Source organism: Papaver somniferum, chromosome 1 (genome assembly GCF_003573695.1).
Source record: "Papaver somniferum cultivar HN1 chromosome 1, ASM357369v1, whole genome shotgun sequence".
Lineage (NCBI taxonomy): Eukaryota > Viridiplantae > Streptophyta > Magnoliopsida > Ranunculales > Papaveraceae > Papaver > Papaver somniferum.
Genome location: NC_039358.1, coordinates 9416227 through 9440831, shown reverse-complemented (window position 1 = coordinate 9440831; position 24605 = coordinate 9416227). Strand labels below are relative to the sequence as shown.

Below are 24605 nucleotides of genomic sequence, written 5' to 3'. Positions count from 1 at the left end.
TTCCATTTCTTGGTGATATTGGACCCATAGATGGACATGATATGTCTTCTGGCTTACATATGCTGAATTTTAGTATTGGTTACGTGTTACTTTGGACCAGGCGGTGCAGAAGGAAAACAACTACGTTGGTTTTCAACAGCCGCTCGCGATATTCGTTGGAGAGTCTCAATACAAGGTGTTAATGCAGGAAGCATGTCTAAGTAGTAATCCAGTATCTAAAGATTCAGCTGTGGTGAGTTATCTTGGTTCAGCCATGGTCTAAATTCAGCTCTTATTATGACTCATAATACTATGTTTTTAGCATGTAAGCCACAAATCTGTTGAGATTATTTCCATGTTATCATTAGTGGTTTTATGGAGTATTTATACAAATCTTCTAAGTTTTATCCCACTGATGTGTTGTGTGATATTTCTCATTTTCGAGTGTAAATGTTTGCATCTGCAGTATCCTAATATTCGGAAGCCTCTCCTGATTGGTATGTGCCAACAAATTCCAAATTCAGACAAAGACCTCTTCCGTTGCTTGAGTTCTTTACGTCTACAGTACAGGTATGTTATGATATATTAAATCGGAGAATTTACATCCATGATAAACTTCAACAACTCACATGTGCCTAGTCAAGTTAGATTGTATTCAACCTTATACCTCAGAGTGTTGTGCAATACTCATAGGTAATTGTGTCCCTACTTAAGCAAGAAAATTATCAATCAGGAACTAAATAAGCTTTCCATCTGCAGAATTAAATTTAAAAGTTCTTACTTATTTTTATCAACTTTATCCTCAATGGGCTCACTTCTGCAAGCTTGTTATTGTGGTAACCGATTATGAGTTTTAAATTGCAGGATAATGAAGGTTTGCTACAAAAGAAAGCATATAAAGTGCTCTTCCAGTAGTCTTGAGGAGGTTGTTATGGATTCTGCAAGTCTTGTACTTCTCATATTTAACTTTATTCTCCATTGGGTAAAGGATGGTAAAGCTTGAATCTGAGTGAGATATATAAGAAGTTGAACTCATCTTGTCAGAACACTTTTTTCTTGCTCTTGTTTAGGAGTTGGATTTGGTGTGTTTTTACTGAAGTTAAACAAGTTGACTCAGAAAAAATGTGTAGTTTCTCTATCTGTCGCGTATTTTCTGTTCTATGAAATTATTTTCCATTTATATCTATATGATTTTGGATTTTGTTTCTATTTAAAATTTGAATTTGATTTCAGGTGAAAAAATGAAATAACACTGTTTGTATAGGGTAAATTTGGTTGAAAACTTAAATAGGATCATTTATTTATTTATATATATATAGTCTTCCAAAACCATGTCTTTAGATCTCAACTTTGGAAAACCTTGAGTTCTTTGTATTGGGTATAGATTACTGTTTAGAAAAACTTGAGAAGGATTTTTCACTAAAGATCACACATTTAATTGCATTTGTGATTTATATATTACCCATTAGATCATATGGGAAATGATCACAGACAGCCAGTAGTAAGATCAGTGACTGCACTTGGTACTTGGTTGGATTATCAATCTTAAATTCCGAATTATCTAAACACTCTTTTCAAGTTGTCCGGTTCTAGGTCCTAAGATCAAATCACACCAAGACCAAAATACACAAGAAACACTTTTCTTTGAAATAATAAATGGAATTTCGTAAACATGAGTAACGTTCCCAGATTACATCCTTGAATATGTACAGTCTTTAATTAACACTCTGCACACCTATCACTTAAGACACTGTTTTGGCCAATAGTTTCTCTACATATTAGAGGTAAAAATGAAGCATCTGAAAATGCCAATTCATGTTATATGGACAAGTTATTCTTGGGAAGATGATGCACATGAAATAGTAGTATTATCTGGAGTTTCTGCATTGTGAATATGCCTTAAAGAAGAAAAAATGAGCTACATATGGTGAATGAACAAGGTTCAAAGAAAATTTTGTGACAAAGGAGTTTACACAAAGAGAAAAGATTGACTACAATGAAGTATTTTCCCATGTTGTTAAACATAGTTTTATTGACTAAATTTTTATATGGCCTAAAGAAATCTCCAATGCGGTGGTATAAACGTTTTGATACGTTTATGATTGTAAATGGCTATGAGGGGAGTAAGTATGACAATTATGAATATCACAGGAAACTCCAAGATGGAATATTTGTGTATTTTCTCTTGTATGTTGATGATATGTTTATAGCTTGCAAAGACATGCCAGAGAAATAGAAGTTGAAAGTGCAACTAAGTGGTGAGTATAAGATGAAAGACCTAGGTGTAGCGAAGAAGACATTGTGCATGGAAATTCATAGAGCGAAGCTGAAGGAAATTTGTATTTGTCTCAGAAGGCTTACATTGAGAAGGTGTTGGAACTGTTATTTTGGATGAAAGATGCAAAACTAGTAAGTACTTCTTTGGAAACGCGTTTTTTACTTTCTCCAAAGCTACCACCTCAAATTGATGATAAGGCAGAGTATATGTCTCGAGTTTTTTATGCAAATGCAGTTGGTAGCATCGTGTATGCTATGGGATTGCACAGGGCTAGATATAGTACAAGATGCAGTAAGTAAATACATGGTAAGTTCTGGGAAAGCTCATTGAAAGTTGGTTCGGTGTGACAAATATTATGGTGGTTCAACAAAAGTTGTGGGTTATGTTGATTCTGATTATGCAGGTGATCTTGATAGAAAAGGTCATTGACATGTTATACTTTCATATTGTGTAGTAGTACTATCAGTTGGAGGTCAATTTTGAAAAGTATAGTTGCATTCTCTACAACTGAGGCAGAATGCATGACAGCTTGATTGATAGGTTTGGTTGGTGATTTGGGTTTCAAGCAAGAGAGTGCAACTCCGCTCTGAAAACCGTCAAAGTGCCTTTCATTTTTCTAAGAACCAGGTGTATCATGATAGGACAAAACATATTGATGTCAGGTATCATTTTATTAAGGATGCAGTTGAATAATATAACAATGACATATGTTCCTACAGCTGATAACCCTATAAATATGTTGAAAAAGTCAGTTTCAAATCAAGCTCAACAGTTGGTGTCGTCAACAATGCTGAGATCCATTGAGAGGGAGGAGCAAAGCGGTGATGGAGAATTATGAATATCCTTGATGGTATTCAAGTCAAGATGGAAATTTATTTTGTGTGCCTTATATATGGATTGATTGTTTGTTTGGTCTTTCCTTGTTATAGGATCTTACGTCCACTTTTCGGCAAATATATGGAAAAAAAAATTCGAGATTGATTGTTGTAAGCGTATGAGGCACCAAAAAAGACGGATTCTTGAGAGGGGTTTGAACCATATCTTTGTAATCTTGTTTGATGATATATAGGAGCTGACAATAGTTTTGACCTTGTACGCAGGGCATTGTGCTAAGTAGGGAAAAAAATGCGGTGAGCGTGGATCGAACACGCGACCTTCAGATCTTCAGTCTGACGCTCTCCCAACTGAGCTATCCCCGCAGATGAATACTGATCTTCCTTTAATTGAATTAATCGTCGACATTTTTTAATCTAATGCTTTACTCACTAAACGGGGAGGAAACATTACCATTAGACAATAGACAAGTTCAACAAGTAGAGGATTGATGCCAAAAACAGATAGTATTTCTCTCTAACCACATTTCGCTAAAACTTTTTTTTTCTGTTTTAATATTCATTCTTTCTTCATTGTTCTTCCTTTTTACATTGATGTGACAGTCAAATGTTTATGACAAGCAGAACCTTTTATACAAAAGCAAGATGAGAGAAGGCATCCTCCCTCTCATTCTTCCACTATCTAATTCCATCTCCACTCACTAAGTCAGACATGAGGAGATGCTAAAAATCATTACTCGACTAAACCACCTAAGTAAGACAAAATGAAACAAACACCAAACTACTGCAATCTTGCAGAGCTGTTCGAGCACCACCTTTATGTTTTGGTTTCACAATAGAATTGCAGGCAGCCGACACCTTATCCACCTGACGCTACAACTTCAAGGTAAAACAATTCCTTCACTGTAGAGGGATCTTCAATCTTCATCTCATCTTCCGCGTCATCCCTGGAATCTACTTTGTACCCACCTGTCTCTCTCCTTCTGCCCATCTTATCTCCTTGGGGAAAGCCATGAAAACAGAATCTGAATATCCTATAATCTGTGCTCTCTTTCGCTCCCTCCTGAATCATGATCATGTAAACAAAAACCTTCTTTATGTTGATTTTCGCCAGTATTTCTTTTGAGGCAACTTGAAAGGGCTCCAACTCTTCCTACGTTTGGATGCCTCGGAGAAAAGACCCGACGCCAATGCCTGCTGAAGCCATAACTCAAACTCTTCTTCATCCTCTTCCATCATCTGTGCATCCAAATCCCATGGGAATCTGCTTGAGTTTGACCTACTCATCTTCTCCAAACCAACCATGTTAACGTGAAAACTAGGTCGGTGGGTATTTGGTCTGCAGGTCATCCCCTGCGCATACAAAACCAATTTTAATGGCACGAACAAAAACAAAACAAAAAAAAGGCCTAAGGAAGAGCCCGGTGACAGTCTATATTTCTAACTGAAGAAGTGAGAAAAAATTACGTATTCAACCTCACGACATACTTTACAGGCTACCCGAGGGAACAGGGACAACTAATTATGCGCGAAGTGACAGGCTTTCATTGTCTACACTCAGTAAACTTTCAGCACTCAGATAGTTAAGGGCCTTTCAATTATCAGTAAAAATAAATATGATTATAGTCCTTCATGGGGGACATGAAAAGTGATTGTTTTTCACCTTCAAATTGGTCTATCTAACAAGAAAAATATATTCCCTTTTAACCCCTTGTGTATTTTCTTTTTGCTGTTCTGTTTTTGCTAACTGATAGGATTACAACCAGCAAACTGAATGGATTATTATAATATAACTCTAGCGTTCATTTGACACCAAATACTAGCATTTGCAGAACCACTGACCTGACAGATAGCCCACTCTGACACGTCAAAAATCTTGCTCTCAGCACAGACAAAGGCACGTGGTATTTCCACCTGAAAGGAAAAGGAGATGTATTTAAACCCAATGACCAACAGGAATAAAAACGAAGAGCTTCCACTAACCTACAGATAAAAATGTAAGACTATAAAACTTAATGTGCTAAAATGATAAATTGAAAAAACGAAAGAACACTTCCATCACCTTGACTGAGAAGCAGTGGTAATTAAACCAACGAACGAAGAATAAACTATTACTATAAACCTGAAATAGAAGTAAGCCACAGCAAGAATTACCTTTGGAGGACTCTGAAAGACCAGCGAGCACCCATACTCAACCCATCCATCCCCATCCCTGGCTCGATGATGTTCACAGCAATCCTAATGCCAAGAAGTCCCAGTTAGAGCATTTGTTAAATAGCTAAACTCTAAACAATTGAAAGATAAGAAATAACTTATGACTAACCTCGCACCACCGAGCCTTGTCCTTGGTTCTGTTTGTGCATATCCATACATGTGAATTGCCACATTTTGTGCAGTGAATTCGTCTTGATTCATCAGATCTATAATCCGCAGCATCCTGTTGACAGGAAATGAGGAGATACACTCAAATGACTAAGTTCTCTGGTAGCACCAATACATGGTCGATATATTAAACTAGGTAAAAGTTAAAATATGTAAATGGCGCATAAATATGGAAAGAGAATGATAAAAGTGTGTGTTCCCTTCTTTGCTTACATACAATAAGGAGAACCCAGTTTCCCCCTCTTGCTTCGAATTTTTTTATCCAACAGAATAGGGTTTCCCTTGTGTCAAGTCTAAAACCTATGTAGAAAACTGAAAAGATGACATCAAAACTCTTTCTACCAGGAATTATCTTCCTCTACTTCTCAGGAATACTAATGGGTTGCTTAGAAGCAAAAACAACAAGAACATTTATCAATAGAACATTTATCCCTTCTTTACTCACATAACAATAAGAACTCCTGATATGCCCCCATGTTGCTTGGAACTATTTTATCCCAGGGAACAAGGTTTTTCTTGTGTTGAGACTAAAACTATGCGGATCAGTCAAAAGATGACATAAGACGTGCTTCTTGGTTGATCTACATAAAATGTAACTGTTCGTTTTGGTCAAGACATTTCGAATTTCGAGGATTGTGAACAAACTATACTCCACCTCCTCTCCTTTCCTCTCATAAGACATATCTGCAATAGTTCAAATGAACTACGTGGTAGACCAACGAGGTAATCACATCAGCCAGGCAGTTAGCCGTTAGCTTTCTCTTGATCATGTTGCCTCCAATAAGCATGAAAAGCACTCACTCAATCCATAAGGAAATTTAAACATATATCATATGCATGAGTAACAGATAAAGATGGTGCCCTGTCCAAAAGGAACGATGACATAGTCTGCCAACAGACAACTCCAAATCCATATGACATGGTAGGTTTAGCAGTATCGTACTTCTATTTGGTTATTAACGAGGAATCAATCGATTCGTGCATTATTAACAGAAAGCCCTTATGGTACCTGTCGTGAACTTCCATGGGAATCTTCGCAAACAGTTTTAGATCTTTCTTTCCTCAATTGTTCATCATAATTCCTTTTCTTGTCCAAGTCTGAAAGAACCTGAAATCAAGCAATAGGCATAGCGATGAGGACAATACACGGCAATTATACTAAATAAAATAACTAGATAAGGAAAACTAGAAATTCAGAATATAAGTTTGAAAGTACAAAGACTTGCCTCATAGGCACACTGAAGCTTTTTGAATGATTCAGATGCTAATTGACTTCCCATATTCTTATCAGGATGCACAAGCATTGCCTTCAAAAAGAAGCTAACCCATAAGCACAAAGAAAACCGAGAATGGTCAACACTATAAAACCTGAAACAAAATATTATTTGTTCACTTCCATTATTGCCATACATATAAACATCAATCAAGGGACGGTGGGACCATTATGGGGGAGGCAACGCGATAAAATGAGTCCTCACCAAAACTCACTATATATCAGTACATATTACAGGCACTGGACAGACCAGTTCACCGACTACAATAGCATACCACATACTGGGGTTATCGATATAGACAAGAATAATGTTATCCACTTAAATCAGCCGTTTTACCCCAACTAATGTGGTAGTTTATTGTTCTCTGCAGAATTGGTTTGATATTACTGTCCAGGAATGTTGGCACATGTGGGGGAGCTGGACCCCTACCAAGGATATCACCTAGGTGCGCATGATGTCCTAAAACACATAACCACATTATCATAATCCACTCCATGATGGGTTTTTTACTGTTATCCTCTTTCCCATATATGATGCACCTAAGTTGAATAGATCAAAGTATACCAACCAGACATTTCAGAAGGAAACAGAGATCTTATATAGCATGCATGTGACCAGAATGCCAATACCTTTTTACGATACTCCTTCTTCAAGATTCCAGCATCGAAGTTGACGCGTGGAAGACCTAAAGCCTCATAATGATCCACACTATCCATTATCCTCTTCATCTCATCCACTGAACTGGTATCTGATTTAACAACTTGACTGGTTGAAGTCTCCTTCTGAACATCCACAGAGGCTGTTGTAGATGGTTTGCAAGTTGATTTGCATGATTGCACATTTTCAGTTTCTTCGGTAGGGATAGAATACTCAAAATCTCTTAAGAAGTCATCTTCGGCAATTGACTCCGACTCCTTCTCTTCTTCCATGTGTATACCTTCACTCGCAGTGTCGCATCCTTGGAGCAAGTGATTGAGGAGATCGTTTGAAAGGAACGCCAAGTTTACTGAAAGAAAAATTCCAATCCATCCAACGCGAGCTTGAACACTATAAATTGCATATGCAGCTGCCATCAAGACGACAAACCGTGCATGATCAAGGGAAAACAAATAGCCTGCAATGTGGTAAACCAATTTCAAGTTCAGTAATGAAGAATAACAACCAGATGATAAAACCAAATGAGAAAGGTCACATTCACAGCAAAGAAAATAAGATACCGGGTTTTAAAAGAGAGTTTTTTTTTTTGGCACCCCTAGAGGCTCCAATCACAGGAAAGGAAAAAGAGGTGGAATGTGTTTGTTAATGATGATCTCCGCAACAACACATCCAAGCAGGCAGAAGAAAGAAGGTAGAACACTATAACATTTCTTCTTTCTTAATATCAGGATTTGATTGTTCTAATCTTCTTCAAGATAATCAAAAGATATATGGTACACATATTGAAGTTGACCACGGAGCTTTTAGTTTTAGTTTTCAAGAGCAAGGGACCACATTCCTTACTAAGTTCCTAATCCCACATATTCTGGTTGCACAATTATTAAATTTCAACTACACATTTTCGTACTATAACAGTAGTAGCTGACAACAAACACTATTAGTTGTGTTTCCTGGTATTGTGTCCAAATGAAGACATACTAAAATGGAGGTCTAAGTGTCATTTAATTCTTACCAACACCCAACGCCTGATTACGCAGACAGTTGTAATAGCATCACTCACGAAGCAAAAGTGGTTTTCAATCAACCATATTGTTCTTGTCGCAATATTCTACATATTCCCCTCTAGCCCTCTCTAGAGATTTTGGAACCAGAAAGAGGCCCCAGTGCCTCAACAGTAATTAGGATAGACATATACTTTACTATATAACCTAGGCTCTTCAAACCAACTAGATAACATTAGTGTGATCTTAAAAATAGTAATAAGTAATTCAGATTCAATTGTAATGATGATGTGGTCGTCTATTCATATGTCTGAAGAAGGTAACTACATACCTCCAACTATAAAAAGCATCCCTGTTATCCAAAAGTTTCCATACATCCACAAAATCAAAATACCAAATAATCCAACAATAAACAGTCCAGGACTGTAACCCAAATACCGAACACCAGCACCAGCAGCCCCCTGAAACAATTAATTTAATAGTCAGTTGCACTATACTGAAATTCTTCCCTGACAAAGAAAAAAAATCAGGTCATGTAAGCGATGATACAGCTACCACAAAGAAGACCAAGAATGAAGTTGTTTTAGTCGCTTATCATGTCAGTTTACCAAAGGGGAAAGCTACCACAAGGAATAGCCAGAATGAAGTTGTTTTAGACACTTATCATGTCAGTTTACCAAAGGCACAAAAAAGGAAAAGGAAAAGGACACCTTCGAGCAAAGAAATAAAAAGGTGATGCTATCAAACTGAGATGGGAGCACTGGTATCCCTGTTATTCTCTACTGCCATTCTTACATTCCAAAAGACATAACAGAAATGTGATGGAGATCTCTGATTTACTCTAAATAGGCCCATGAAGGAAAAATATCCTAAATTCTGAAAAGACAAAGGACTCCAAACACAGTAAACTTCACTTCAAATAAGCCTAAAAACAGCCACAACTTGCCAAAACCCCGAAGGGTCCTCCCCAACCCCTGGTCTTCAAATCATAAAGGACTTACAATTCGAAGCTCTGATACTACAAGCTCATCACCTGCACTAAGAAAATTCGCACTGTGGAACTGTAAAAACTGTTGACTAGGTGTACATGTGAAAAGCATATCACATTGTATTGTTTTCAGGATATAGCCATTAACTCATCCATACGGCTCCTAGCTTGTGTTTGGAAAAACTATGCTAACCCATCACTGTTGCGCTTTTCCAACTGCCCCTTCAGTCAATGTGTGATCCAACAAAGTTTAAGAATAACAAGTTTGAATGTTGAGCGGACAACCTCCAGCAAGTGAGTAAAGAATTGAATCTTGCATGAAAACCCATCTTTTTGCATCAAATGGATACACATAAGGTCCTTCATTTGTCAAGGACAAAAATGGCATGTTAACAGATTGTCACAGAAATTGCACTCTTGTCCTAAATTAGCTACATAGCTACCAATTGGACTGCCTTTAATAAATTAAACTTAAAATCAGAATAGCACACGATCTTATAAGAAACCAGACAAACAATCATGATAAGCTTTCTGAGAACACCAATTAACATGCAAACATCGTTCTAGTGACATCATTCCTTTGAATATCTCGGATTTTTCCTAGAACCATATATTAAAATAGGAAATTTGCAAGAAACAAATGCATAAAAAACACAAGACATAAGTATCAAGAGATAATGAATTACCAGTGTTAGAAGCACATAAGCAAGACAAGATATGGATGTCAAACTAAGAAAGCAGCTCCACATGATAAGTAGCAAAGCAGCTGAACTGAGCCGTAGCATCGATTTCAAACCCCTCATACAACAATTCCTCCATTGCATCAATAGAATCATCAACAAGTTCCCTAATTTGACACACCCACTACAAAGCAGTGGCCAGTGATGATCAATTTTCGACATCATCTTATCTCTAAAACAACAAACTGTAGTTCTTGTAGTGGAATAGACTTGTTTGTGTGAGTAGAACCATCTCCATACTTGCTTGAATAACCCAATATCTTCCATCATTAAAAACACACAAAAAAAAAAACTAAATTCTTCTCAGTGACATTAAATTCTTCAAACTAGTTTCCATCCATACATCCAATGAAGTAAGTAGTTCATAAATGAACACTTCAACTATCTATTGTGGTGATTCTTGTGCACTCTCAAAAGATCCAATAAGGAATACCAATATTAATGAATTCCATCAAAAGTTATAAAAACCCATGAAAACAGTAAATTCCCCAGAATCAAAAAAACAAAAAGAGAGAGATTCCGTCAAATTATTCAACCCGATTGCTTCACATGTAAGTCTCCAAAAATAAAGGTAAAAACAACCCAATCAATGTTTTTAGTTGGGGTTTCTTATTTTCCTTCCTCAAATTAGAAAACCCTAAAAAAGAAAATCTTTCAAAAATAAAAATCCCAATTCATTCACATCTTGAAAACCCAGAAATGAAAATGAAAAACATAAGAACCCACAACAACAAGAAGATCTCTTTCACTCTATTATCTGTCTCTTTGGGGTTACCTTTTAAATGAAATGAACCCTAGTCAAGAGATTTTGAGCTAATTTTGTCTTGTACCTTTCTCTCTGAGTATTTTTTAGACAAGGGGGAAAAATACAAAAGGTAAAGCTAAATGGATATTATTATTATTAAAAAAGAAACCCAAACATTAAAAACTGGTAAGTCTCAGATAGAGAATGGGGAATTGGGAATGTGAGTAAAAACCCTAGCTTTTTAGTTGTTGTTGTTCAGGTAATGCTCGTGAAAAAGGAACAAAAGGATTGTAGGGTTTGTTGTTGTTTGGAAGAGACAAAGAGAAAGGGAAAAAAGAGGGAGGAAGAAAGTAGTTGAGAGAGAGAGAGAGTTGGAGGAGAAGAGAATCAACAACAATAACAGAATTTTTTTATTAGTATTACTGGTTTTACTGAAGTGGGATTTTGTTACTGAGAGTGTTTTAGAGATCTACAAGGTTGGAAGTGAGCTGAGAGAGAAGGAGATAGAGTCTTCATGACGACTGCTAGTGAAGAAGAAGATCCTACAAGAATGACACGTGAGACGTGATGATAAACGGTGGTGATAATGATAACCGACTCCCATTTTGGACACACTATGTAGTATCTCCCACAAATAGGTGATAAAAATAGAACACCAATTTGGAGGTGCCTCTGTAAATTGGGAGATACTATTATAGCACAACCTGCGTACATTAATTTTTTTTGGATACGCACAGAATTATTAATACTCCCTTTGCATTTATTACATAGGTGAAATTTTTATTTTTTTCCTGTACCGATATACATGCAGAGTCTAAATTTTAAAATATTTTTTTATTTCTACTACCTCTATTTATTTGCTTGAGTATCATATATTGTCATTAATAGTTTTAGTTATGGGTTTATGAAAGCTTATTCCAATTACTCCATGTTTTGTTGTATTTATAAGTTTTTGCAGTGAGAATGTTTCTCATTTTCCTTATAAATCCACTCATACCAATGAGAATGTTTCCCGATCTATTCCATCTTATGTCTTGTCGGTTATAACATAGTTACGGATACACAAATCAACGCAAACTAGTTGTTATATGTCTAAGTTACTTTATCTACAGATCATTCACAATGATTGTCCATGGCAAGGTTATTAGTCTCTAAATTACATATGCAGTGCATACTCATTTCTTATAAGTGGAAAACTGATTAAAATGACAGAAGCAATAAAACAAAAATGTTATATGCATACTTAAAATCTTCAATTGTACATAGTAAAATCAACTTAAACAAATTCCATATTTGATTAAACATGTTGATCAGTATTGTAGGAAGATCATGGAATCAAGATTATTCAACATTCATGATAATTACTTCAGCATATCATGTATGCAACAACACTATTGAACACAGAACAATAAGAATAGAAGTAAATAAGATAAGGAAACAGAATGCAAACTTAATAAACCGAGGCGAGGATCGCTCTTTCTTTAAAACGCAATTCACCCTATACATAGGGCTGCACAAAACCGAACCTAAACCGTGAACCGAAACCGATGCATTATTAACCGAACCGAAATGAAACCGAATCCAACGGTTTAGGTTTAGGTTGTCAGTTTCAGGGAACGGACATACCCGGTTTCAGTTACGCTTTCTTCCCAAAACCGAACCGACATGTCTTCGGTTAACCGACTAGTATTGGCCATAGGATTTAAACATATAATAGCCGTAGATCCTTAATATAAGTTACCCTAAAACTATTCTACTTTCAGTCTCATATCTTTCTCTTCTCATTTGCGCCTCCCTTCACATCTCTCTCTCTCTCTCTGTGAGCTCATCTGATCTCTATTAAGTTGAAACAATGGAGGAAAGAAAAAAGACAACACCAAAGTCGATCTCGAAAATATCTCTAAATAAATCGTCTCCTCCTCCTTCTGATCTACCCACAAACATTCTTGAAGGTTTTATTTTTTTCAAATTGATTTTTTTTATTATTGTAATTGTAGCAAGTTTTAATCTTTTTATGGGTTTGTTAGTGAGTTTTTGAAGTCGATTAAAGGTTATCTGTTTTTTATTTTGTATTTTCTTTTGGTTTTTGTTTAGAAGGTGTATGAAGGAATCAACAATTTTAGCAGCGGAACCGGATGCGGTGGTGAAATCAGATGTTAATGGTTGAAATCACTCATAAATGCGAAGAAATAAGAGAAAGATGAACAAGTTTGGGCTTAAAACTCTGTTTTACAATATGGGTTTCGTTTATTTTTTCTTATTTTTAATTAAATTTCTTTAATTGTCTCTGTATTTTTAGTAAAATTGTTTGATTCGATTTGTAGATGGAAACTAATGGGAAGAAATGAAAGTTTTTTAAAAGTTAAGTGGTGAATTGTTTGATGTATTTTGGGTGTTCATCTTAATAGTTTTCTATCATCCGAGGTTGGATGGAGTCACGCTGATACCATCAAGATGAGATCTGTAATGTGTTACATTTGGTTATTTTCATTTGTTTTGTATTTTATGTTTTTGTTTATTTATTGTTGAGTTTGCATGGTGTATGTTGCTTGATCAATGGCACTGGTGTATGAACTATAGTAATGTATGTTGAAAATCTAAAGTTTGTTTCCTGTATACATATGTATATAGTAGTTATCAAAATTGGGTTCAAATTATCACTAGTTTTAGTAATTAAAAGTGTTGTTTGGTAAAGCTTGCTTAATCAGTTAGTCAACGACATGAGTAGCACAATTTTAAGTGGTTGTTCAGTTGTGATTTGGTGATAAGTGAATCACTCTTCCTCTTCCAGTTCTGTTGCTGGCAACAGACATTACTTCTTATTGTAATTCTATTTTATTTACTTTTGGGCAGATGGCTTGTTTAACTTGAGTGTATGGTTTCAAATACCAACTGAGACATGTACGGTTTATCATGTTTGCATACTTGCAATTTGATAATCCGAGGATTTAATTTAACACCTACCGCAAGTTCAGGTGGAGATGCAAGTGCAACTGCCCAAGACATCTTCCCAAGTTCAGTTGCAGACTATCCAGCTGCTTATTTTGTTTCTTCTAATAAGCGGCCACCTCGACCTCCACCTAATACAAGTTCAGTTGGAGATGCAACTGCAGCAGGAGATGATCTTTCCAGAATCTGTTGTTGGACTATTTTGATTTTGCTTTTGCTTTTGTTTTAGCTACATCTGTTTATGTATATGACATTTTAAAACAATAAATTTGACTAGGTTAATTTACAACCTATATTTAGTAAAGTTGTCTGTCAGTTTTGTGAAACTGACAGAATATTCAGTTAACCGAAACCGGGAGGCTTGAAACCGAATGAAACCTAGGAGGCTAAATGGTTTCATCGGTTTTCAATATTGGAAAACCGAGTACTTCGGTTTCGGTTGTTTTTTTTTCAACAACCGTACCGAACCGAACCATGTGCAGCCCTACATGTATATATATGATGACCAGTTAATGGTGAAGGTTTTCCATGATACAACGCTTACCTTTCTGAGTAAAACGACACTTGAATACTTCGAAAGCAGACAAACGCAAGATGGAGAACAAAACTCTCTGAATTCTAGAATCCTAATGGTGAAAATTTTCGTGATTAAGAACTGAGACGTACTTGGGATTTTATATCTTTGTTTGTACCTCTTCATATGGGACAAAAGTCTATTAACCAAAGGTTGTGTCGGAACATGTACAAATTCTACCGTCTGATTGAGTCAGGTGTCTATAGATGGAAAGACATAACTATGGAGCATTTGTTTAACTCTCCTAACAAATTTTCAGTTACGTACGATTTGTCATTCATATCCAACAATCACCCACAGTCAATGAAAATTGTCCCACAGAGATGCTTTATGAGAGTTTTATCCTAAACCCTAATGCAGGCACTAAAGAGTTCGTATACGGAACATCACAGATGTTGGAGAGATAGCTTTTGGCTTTGAATCTTCCAAAGTGAATATCCATTGAGTGTACTAGTTGATTAGTGAACGCGATGTCTTGAACTATTCAACTGTATAATGTAAACCAATAATAACACACAACTTATTTCCTTTCATTTTTTGTTCTCGATTGTGTTCATTCCGGCCTTGAACATATCTGGTTGTTCGTGAGTGCTCTAGAGTAACATAGCCTTGTAATTCTCATGGAAGCAACACAATTTCACACTCATACAGGTGATCTTATATTAGAAGTATCCTTCCATACTCCGCTTAAATTAATTTAATTTAAAGCCGTAAGAATCATTAAAAGAAGTTCTTAACCTCTCTCATAATATGTAACACTGACTCTCATCGTAGGAATGGGATATATAAAATTTTCTTTCAGTCTTTGTCTGGCGAATAATCCACAACTTAGTTTTCCCTTTTGAACCTAGACCATGGGATCTTCAATCTCTTAGGTTGGATTACCGTTGCAACTTATTCTTTAGTTACGTTACTATGCCTCATTCCCCTCGATGAAACAATTATAAGCTCTCTAGAATTTGTAAGTAGACTTCATACCATTTACAAATACTATTTGTTTTTAAGTGTGCACATTTGAGAGTAGTTGCTTAATGATATTATATATGTCGTCTTTAAAGTATTCGTCAAGACATAACATAATATCTCAATTATGTGTTTTACTCAAATATTTGTTTGATTAGAACAATATATTCACTTCTAATATGCGTGTATGTATATACTATGTCCATACAAGTATCTTATTTTCAAGGAAATTTTAGGTACCTCCTTGACTTTGCGTCCAAACTTCGGAGTACATAATTGATCTCGCCATCAACATTTATTTCCACAGCACACATTTTTAATACACAAACGCATAATTTTCTTTGATGATTTTGAATCATTATTAACCACAAACAACCATATCTAGACCAAGGTAATTAATATCGTGTATCGGTATCGTATCAGTTGGGTCCTATACACCTATACAAGTGATAATATTTGTTTTTACGGATACATCATTTAATATATAATTTTAAATAATTATAAAATCATATTAAAAAATAATAAGAATCATACACATATCTCAAATTTCCAAAATACAATATGGCTTATTAGCCAACGTTGTGATTGTTGTCCCATTATGCCGGTAAATCTTTTTTATTATCCTTCATATTTATTTTTATATTCCCTTGCCTTGAAATCGTAATATGGTTTCCATCTTATATCTGACCATATAGTCATTGATTTTATATTATAAATATATTAGGGCTTTTTACCTTCTCCAATCGACATTGTACTTATCTGTAAAGACTAGATGCATGTTGATGAAAAATTTATTCACGAAACCAATATTATCGGTGTACAAGTAAAACCGATATATCGGTCTATACCGGCCTGTACAACCGATAATATCATTTCGTCTTTGTATCGCCGATATTTTTGGTATCGTATAGGCATTTTCCGATATCCGATAAAAACTTGTAATATCGGCCTGTACAACCGATATTGACTACCTTGATTTAGACTAGTTGACTTTATTTAGCACAACATGTTTTCTATATTCCAAGAGTAATTTCCTAAAACATTTTAATATGTAAAGTCCGCTTGACTTGAATAGATTAGTCCATTGTTGTACTAGCTATCTGGTTTAAAACCCCCCCATATTTTGTCGACCACATAAGGAATTTCACTTTCTTTTTTTGCAAAATGATCTCTCTTGGGGTAACTACTGGATATTAGACATACTAGTTTTCTGAAAATGTTTTCCTCCATAATTCTCGGGTATCCAGTAAATAAGACTTCATCATTTGTCCCAATAATATTATTTCTCTGCACCATAATTATTTTCTCTTCACAACATGTTGCATAAATGATGTCAAGAGAGAGCCTAAGATTGATATATGCTTCTGTCAGTTTACATTCAGACTTCTTAGTCTGATCACTGTACCATTTTGAACCCTTTAAAATGATCTCATAAAATGAGACGTGACTGCAACCAAATCCTATGATTCTTAGAATGTCTGGAAACATCTGTTTGTCTTACAAGCATTTCAAATCAGAATCTATCATTGGGCATTAGCGATTTCTCAACAGTCATAAGTTGTGATTCTAAAACTTCCTTATTCTTTGCAATGCAACTCTGATTTAGACAATTTCCAAATTTGGTTTCGAGAAGAAATATTAATCTACGCATCTTTTTTTTTACTACAGACTCAGAGGAGTCATAGAAAAACTACAGAACCACTTTGAATCAAGACTTACAAGTCATATTTCAAAATAAAAATAAAAATCAGACACCAAACTCAATTTGTAAAATTCGGAAAAAATACTTTTGAGAGTTAAAAATTCTGAAAATTTGACAACATGATTATTGGGATGTTAAGGAATAACCGAAATTCATTATGGAATAGGATATTTGCATAAATATTCTCCAACTATGCATACCATATCTTTTGCGCAACCTGAACCATCGCAGTGGGGTTTGCGAGTTCTGATCTTATATAAACTTAACATTTGCATATTTCAGTATTCCATATTCATCAATTCCCTTTACAAAAGCTAACGAACATGCCTGACCATTCATACAAACGAAACAAGAGTCTAAAAATGTAAAGGAAAGAATAAATTTTATTAATCAGACATTAAAGTCATTACATTGGCTTTAATATACCTCAAGCCTTATTCTTTTCCTAAGTACATATTGTTCTTTGATAGTACAAAGTTCTTAAGTACATATTATTGTCATTACACAGGCCTTAAACATACATGCAACCAAATATCCCTTTCATACATAGGTATCGTTCTTTGACATTACAAAGTTATTCGCTAAAAAACTAGTTTGAATCCATGTTTCACTAGTAAACTTCCTAAAATCAAGTTTTTGTGAATGTCAGGAACATGTAGTACATCTTTCACAGTAACCTTCTTGTCGGAAGTGAACTTTAGTATTAAATTTCCCTTACCTTGAACCACTGACGTCGCGGCATTACCCATGTATATATATAGGTTCTCCATTCTCAACAGTTTCATATGTAGAGAACATGGAACGATCAAAACATATATGTCGGGTTATTCCCGTATCAACCCACCAATCTCGTGAATTGCATACCAGATTAACTTCTGAAATAAATAAGTCATGGGTTTCTCAATGGATCAAATAGTAGAACTCAAGTTCAGGTTTTGAAGATCACAAGAAAGAGTACAAATCATATTCAATTCTTGATCATCATCGTCAACCTTCTTTTCCTTCTTACTTGAGTTTCCATTATTTAAGAGACATTCTTTGGCGTAATGACCTTTCTTGCTACAATTGTAGCGTTGTACATTGGTTTTATTTTTGTTCGACTTATTCTTGTTATTGTTTCAACTGTGATGCTTACGTTTCCTCTTGTTACCACTTGTTTCTTCTTCAACCATATTAACCTTGGTATTTTCAGAAACATTTTCAATCTTTTTTCTCAGCACATCGATCTTCTTCTTCTACTTGTAACCTGAAGATCAAGTTTTGTAACTTCATCTCTTTTTTCTTATGCTTAAGATAGTTCTTGAAATCTTTCCAAGATGACGAAAACTTCTTGATTAGTGCAGCAACTTGGAATGATTCACAAAGGGTCATCATTTCAGCCTGAAAAAGCGTGGGTCTAACAACCACACCCAATATTTCATTCGACAATATGTATGGAGTCTATGGACTAACTCTAATATAATTCCAATAGAATCAACCAGACAGTCAGAATCAATCAAGGAAAAACATCCAAGATTTATATCTCAATTTCTCAATACAATATGCAATCGAACAGATAGAAATCTGTGAGCCCGACTGATATGAGAAATAACTTGAACGATATCAAAAACCAATGTTCAAGTGTCAAACAATTTCAATCAACAACTAAATGTCATATTTACCAATTGATTGAACTACGCACAACCTGTGATATTTCAATTATATAAAAATATAATGCCGAAAAGAAATAACACATACACCAGAAGTTTTGTTAACGAGGAAACCGGAAATGCATAAAAACCTCGGGACCTAGTCCAGTTTTGGACATCACATTGTATTAAGACGCACTATATCCTACTACAAGTTAACTTCGGACTGGAATGTAGTTGAGCCCTACCCAATCTCACACTGATTAAGGTATAATCGCGTTCCTTATGCCTTTGAATCCCAGAAGGACTCTACGTACTTGATTCCCTTAGCTGATCTCACCCACAACTAAGAGTTGCTACGACCCAAAGTCGGAGACTTGATAAACAAATCTGTCTCCCACAGAAAAGTTTATTCTGATAGATAAATCTGTCTTCCACAGAAATACCTATGAATTTTTTGTTCCGTCTTTTGATAAATCAAGGTAAACAGGAAGCAATTAATAATCCGGTCTTATATTCCCGAAAAACATCCTAGAAATATTAATCACCTCACAATAACTTAACTATGTGGTAGTAGAACAAGTTATTGTGGAATCACAAATAATGAGACGAAGAGCTTTGTGATTACTTTTTATATCTTACCTATCAGAGATAAATCTCGAGCAAATCTTAGAGAAGATAATACTCAACACGGTATAACAAGTAAGATCAGAACACGCAACTACAGAGAAACTAGTAGGGTCTGGCTTCAGAATCCCAATGAAGTCTTCAAGTCGTTAACCTATAATGATTTTAGGAAAAACCTAGGTTAAAGGAGAATCGACTCTAGTTGTAACACCCCGAATTCCGGACCAGGGTCAAACCCGTATGGAGATCCTAACTCGGAGCGTTACGGGTCGGAAAGAGACTTATTCAAATAACTCTTCTAATTTATTTATTACAACAAACGTAATTTAACCTTTCTAACATGAGTTTAAACATATAAATTCGCTAATCATCTTTAACAACATTTTCAACGAACATATTATTTCAAATTACATTTTAAACATTTACAAGAAAATAATTCAATCACTAAGAAAATCATTCCTAGCTTCCGCTGCGCAACTCTAACAAATCTGCAAGGATGTCAATTGGGGTGAGATGACAGCTCAATAGAATGCATTCCCTTTCTCAAAACATGTGAAACATATGAATCAAACAAAGAAAAACATACAAAAAGAGAATAAAATACAACTTCAATGGTTTACTTAGATATCCATTAAACAAACTCATTCTTTTAGCTTTATGCACGAGTTTCCTCGGTTCGTGCCTTGCCAATCCGCTTATCGGGGTCATTCCGACAAGCTGCATGAGTATCCTCGGTTCGTGTCCCGCCATCAAATCAAACATACCGATTCATGTTTAAACCACAATACTAGCAAACATGACAAACAACATATATTTCTTTGAAGCATTTAAACAAACACAACAACTGCAGAATTATATATTACAAGTTTCACAATGATTCATCGATCCGATCGTCCTAAAATTTTAGGTGAACATTTATAACATATTTATACATGAAATATCCAAAATATACAGAACATCAATGGTTTCAACGAAAGTTATTCATTTTATACGGTCATTCCAAAATCTGGGCAGATTACATCATTTTACCAAACTATTCACACTAAATTCATAGTAGTTCTAAATTTAGCAAACTCAACGCATAATTAAAGATAATACATAAATCCACAACTTTTATTAAGACCCCAAATCATTTTGATATCATAAATATTGCCGAAACACAACCAATAACAGACAAAGCGAAACTGTACAGAAATTTCAGAAGTCAGAATCCAAGTTCAAACAAACATTCAACGGTGAATCTTTGGTTAAATATCCTAAAATTTTAAGTAGACTTTCTTAAATATGTTGTCTATCAATATCACAAGGATGATCATCAATTGGATGCATATAATGACACAAATAAATTTCAGAAACCTAACTATGTAAAATTAACGAAATCAAAATCAAAACACAAAGAGAAAGAGAATCTAGCATTCTAACTTTTGTTGTTTATAAATTCTTCTTGAATATCCTTTTTTTGTAAGAACTCTAACTCCATCTCTTCTTCCTAGCTTTTAGTTTTCCCTTCTCTACAATCATTTCTTCCAATTTTATATAAAATCCGTATTAACTTATTATGTTTATAACCCCCATTAACATTAATATCAATATTAATACACATAATTTTATTTATTAATTTATTTAATTATCTTTTCATTTTTCTCTAACTTTGTTTATTTTATAATTATTATAGGTGATTATATTTCTACCCAAACCTTTCACTAAATTATAGAAAGCATATTTCCATGTATTTAAATTTATATGTCACAACCTAGACTAAGGTAAAAGAAGTAACTCAACAATAACCAAAATAAAAAGGTAATTACCTATGTGGGTAAAACCCGACCCGTAAAAGTAACTAAAAATACCGGGTATTACACTAGTCGCAACTAGTATCACACAAGAGGTGTGAGGATTAGGTTTTCCAGTTGCTAGAGTTCTCCCTAATATAGTCTAAAATTTAGGGTTTGATAGCTTTGAAACAAAGCAATCAATATTCACCGTTAGATGAAAACCTGATTTAAGATTCAAGCTAAGTTTGCTTAAAACCAAAGCAATATCTCTCCACCGTTATATGGTCTTAGCTTGTTAAACACAAATGAAATATACCTTCATTTAGATATGGGTAACCGTACCTAAACGTGTATATTGAGTAGGCTCAACAATAGTTAACCGAAGTTAGCCATATGAACACTTTCGTATAAGACTCCTTTATCTTAACACTTCTAGATCAAATGATAATCAAATGAATTTAATTGTGTTACTCATAGAGTTGTTCAACTTTTTATATTCTCATAGAAGTATACAAGATACAATTGAAGCAAAATCGGATTTCTTCAAAAGAATCAGATCATGAAAATTTAGCCACGGTTTGCAAAGATTTTATTCCTTCATTTATAAATGTATTTGTTCATGAGAATGAAATCACACTTAACCGATTTTAGAACTTAAACCAACTCAGTTTGCAATCGGGCACGCAAACTTAAGTTCCAGACATTGGTCTTTTCCGACAGTTCGCAAACGAGTACGCATATTGTTGTTACAGATAGAACTCAGGTGAAACAGTTTGCAAAGGGTACGCAAACTTGGTTCCCCGACTTTAACAGTTAAAACCATTCGCATACGGGTATGCATACTTGGTTCCCGGACCTGAATCATTCTTACAACAGTTTGCATACGGATATGCATACCGTGCTATATTCAGACAATGGTTAATTGTTCTAAACTCCCATTTTAATCATTGAAACATCCTTAGAAGACAACGATAGCTGTCTCACACAAACTATTAGCTTATAAATAATTTTCAAGTGATCGAATGATCAATCCGAAACATTCCGAGTCTACATCAAATGATTGTCTCACACAAATCATGTAAGATATTACAAGGCGATTTTCACATGATCGTCTTTTGACTCATAATTTAGTTTCCAACAAATAAATTATTTTCAACTAAACTCGTCAAGAATAATGACGAACGTATTTAAAGCAAAAAGCTTTCCAACACATATTTCAAGAAATAAATAATCGAGTTAAACTTAGCTCGAAATATCAAATGTGTATAATGTAAAGTCTATATATCTATACGACTTAGTCTGAATAGGAGATAGAATAGAATAGAGTTCTGAGTGATAGATGAGTTCAAGTTTCCACATACCTTTTGTTGATGAAGTTCCTCCAAGCTCCCCTTAGTAGATCTTCGTCTTCAATCGATGAATGTCGTGAAGTCTAAAGCTCAACTACACATTCTATCCTAATCCAAGACATAGCTATAAGTAGACTATAAATCAAGACTTATAGTTTTGACACCTAAACTTGACAAACAAGCTTGAGATAGCAACGCTCTAACAATCCCCCCCCCCTTCTCAATTTTAGTGACAACACTATCAATACATATGGATTACACAATAAATAAACTTTGTATATTCTCATCCAAATGCTTGATTTCCTTGGTCCTTCAACATTCCTTGAATTCTTCGTCGCTATAAGTACTCCAGTGATTCTAAACGTTTTCAACTCAGCATCATAGTTGTTGAAGATCCGTAACTATAACAATAAGAAAACAAATGTTCTTAATTATTGTTATACAGTGTTATAATATTATTACACAGCATCAAAGTTCAATTGTATCACAACTTTGACAATACTACGGTGATATGTATCACTCCCCCTTGGTCAATAATTCATCTCACAATGAAAACCACTCCTCCCGAGATAATGATCCGTAAACCATATGTATGTAGTGTGAACTACAAAATAATTCTCCCCCTTTCTGTCAACATAAATTGGCAAAGTTACTAAAATTAACGGGATCATAATGAAATTCTCATAGAGACACTTCATGACTAAAAGATAACATAACAACTTTGTTTCGATGATTTCATATAGTCAAAACTTAGTGTATTCATCAAGGAGTTTATAAAGATACAAGAAAACTCCTACAATATTTTACAACCGCACTCCCCACAAAGATTTGTCAATTGAACACAAGTTCAATTAAGAACTCTCCCCCATAAAATGTCATTCCCGAAAGAAAAACAAGAGCGACCTTACTTTTACGAGAAAAGAAGGATTTATTTTGATACTAAACAGAAACAAACTACTACTACTAGAAACAAATGTGGAATTGAAGCAACACTTCATTGAAACTCCAAGCTTTTATTTCCTAAAAGATATTGATAGATCCAGGAGCAAGAAAAATCTAGAGATCTAATGAACCAAAACAACACCAATAGACTGCGTAAGTGTTGGAAGGTAGCAGTATCTAGAGGTTTGGTGAGAATACCAGCCAATTGTTGTTCGGAAGGCACAAATTCCATATTAATGATACCATTTTCATAGAGATCTCTAATAAAATCATACCTGATGTCGATGTGCTTAGTTCTTGAGTGCTCAACAGGATTCTCAGTGATGTGAATCGCGCTAGAGTTATCACAAAAGCTCTTCATTATTCTTGTGTCAACACCATAATCAGCAGGCATTTGTTTCATCCATAGAAGTTGCGTACAACATGAACCTGCAACAATATATTCGGCTTCACATGTTGAAAGGGATTGTGAGTTTTGTTTCTTGCTATGCCAAGCCACAAGATTCAACTCTACATAGTAAAAAAAAACCCAGATGTACGCTTTTTGTTTTCATACATCCTGCCCAATCAACATCTAAATAGGCAGTAAGATCAATGTTAGTATCAAAAGTTTGAGATAGACCATACCCGATAGTGTGTTGAATGTATCGCATGATCCTTTTTGCAGCTGCAAGATGAGACTCCTTTGGATTATCCTGAAACGTAGCACAACAACCAACACTGAAAGCAATATCAGGTCTAGTAGCTGTAAGATACAAAAGATTTCCAATGATAGATCGACAGAGTTTTTGATCTACATTGACTCCTTTCTCATCTCTATGTAGTTTACCAGTGGTGGGCATGTGAGTCAGCTTTGGAGTTGACTTATCAAGACCGAATCTTGTAACAAGATCCTTAGCATATTTTTCTTAAGATAAGTAAATTTCATCCTTGTGTTGTTGAATTTGTAATCCTTAAAAGAATCTTAATTCACTAAAATTGGTCATTTCAAATTCCTTTCCAAGAGAGACTTGAAAATCTTTTGCAAGTTTCTCGGAAGTTGATCCATAGATGATATCATCTACATAAACTTGAGAAATAACCACATCTTTCACACTCCATTTGGTAATAATGTTTTATCAGCTCCACCTCTCGAAAAACCTTTCCTAAGAAGAGAAGTAGTTAGTTTTTCGAACCAGGCACGAGGTGCTTGTTTTATTCCATATAATGCCTTTTTGAG

At 34.9% G+C, this 24605-nt stretch overlaps 1 protein-coding gene and 1 non-coding gene across 2 annotated transcripts; both read right to left on the bottom strand.

Moving 5' to 3' along the window:
* Positions 1-3383: 3383 nt before the first annotated feature.
* On the bottom strand, positions 3384-3456 carry TRNAF-GAA. The gene has a single exon. It is a non-coding gene; the product is annotated as a tRNA-Phe (tRNA).
* Positions 3457-3616: 160 nt separating this feature from the next.
* LOC113278924 lies at positions 3617-11410 on the bottom strand. The gene is made up of 9 exons (XM_026527648.1): positions 10079-11410; positions 8736-8865; positions 7376-7860; positions 6699-6779; positions 6482-6580; positions 5414-5527; positions 5245-5328; positions 4933-5004; positions 3617-4443 (listed from the first exon to the last, which is right to left on the bottom strand). Exons 1-9 carry the CDS (start codon positions 10400-10402, stop codon positions 4186-4188), a joined length of 1647 nt encoding a protein of 548 aa, XP_026383433.1. The 5' UTR covers positions 10403-11410; the 3' UTR covers positions 3617-4185.
* Between the last annotated feature and the right edge of the window lie 13195 nt (positions 11411-24605).

What these genes read in the sequence shown, in the direction of transcription:
- LOC113278924 (XM_026527648.1), bottom strand. Translation starts at nt 10,402, where the DNA reads ATGATGGAAGATATTGGGTTATTCAAGCAAGTATGGAGATGGTTCTAC. An exon ending in CTTATGTGCTTCTAACACTG is followed by an intron (nt 8,866 to 10,078) that starts GTAATTCATTAT and finishes TAATTGTTTCAG; the next exon opens with GGGGCTGCTGGTGCTGGTGT. An exon ending in TCTTTCAGAGTCCTCCAAAG is followed by an intron (nt 5,005 to 5,244) that starts GTAATTCTTGCT and finishes TTTTCCTTTCAG; the next exon opens with GTGGAAATACCACGTGCCTT.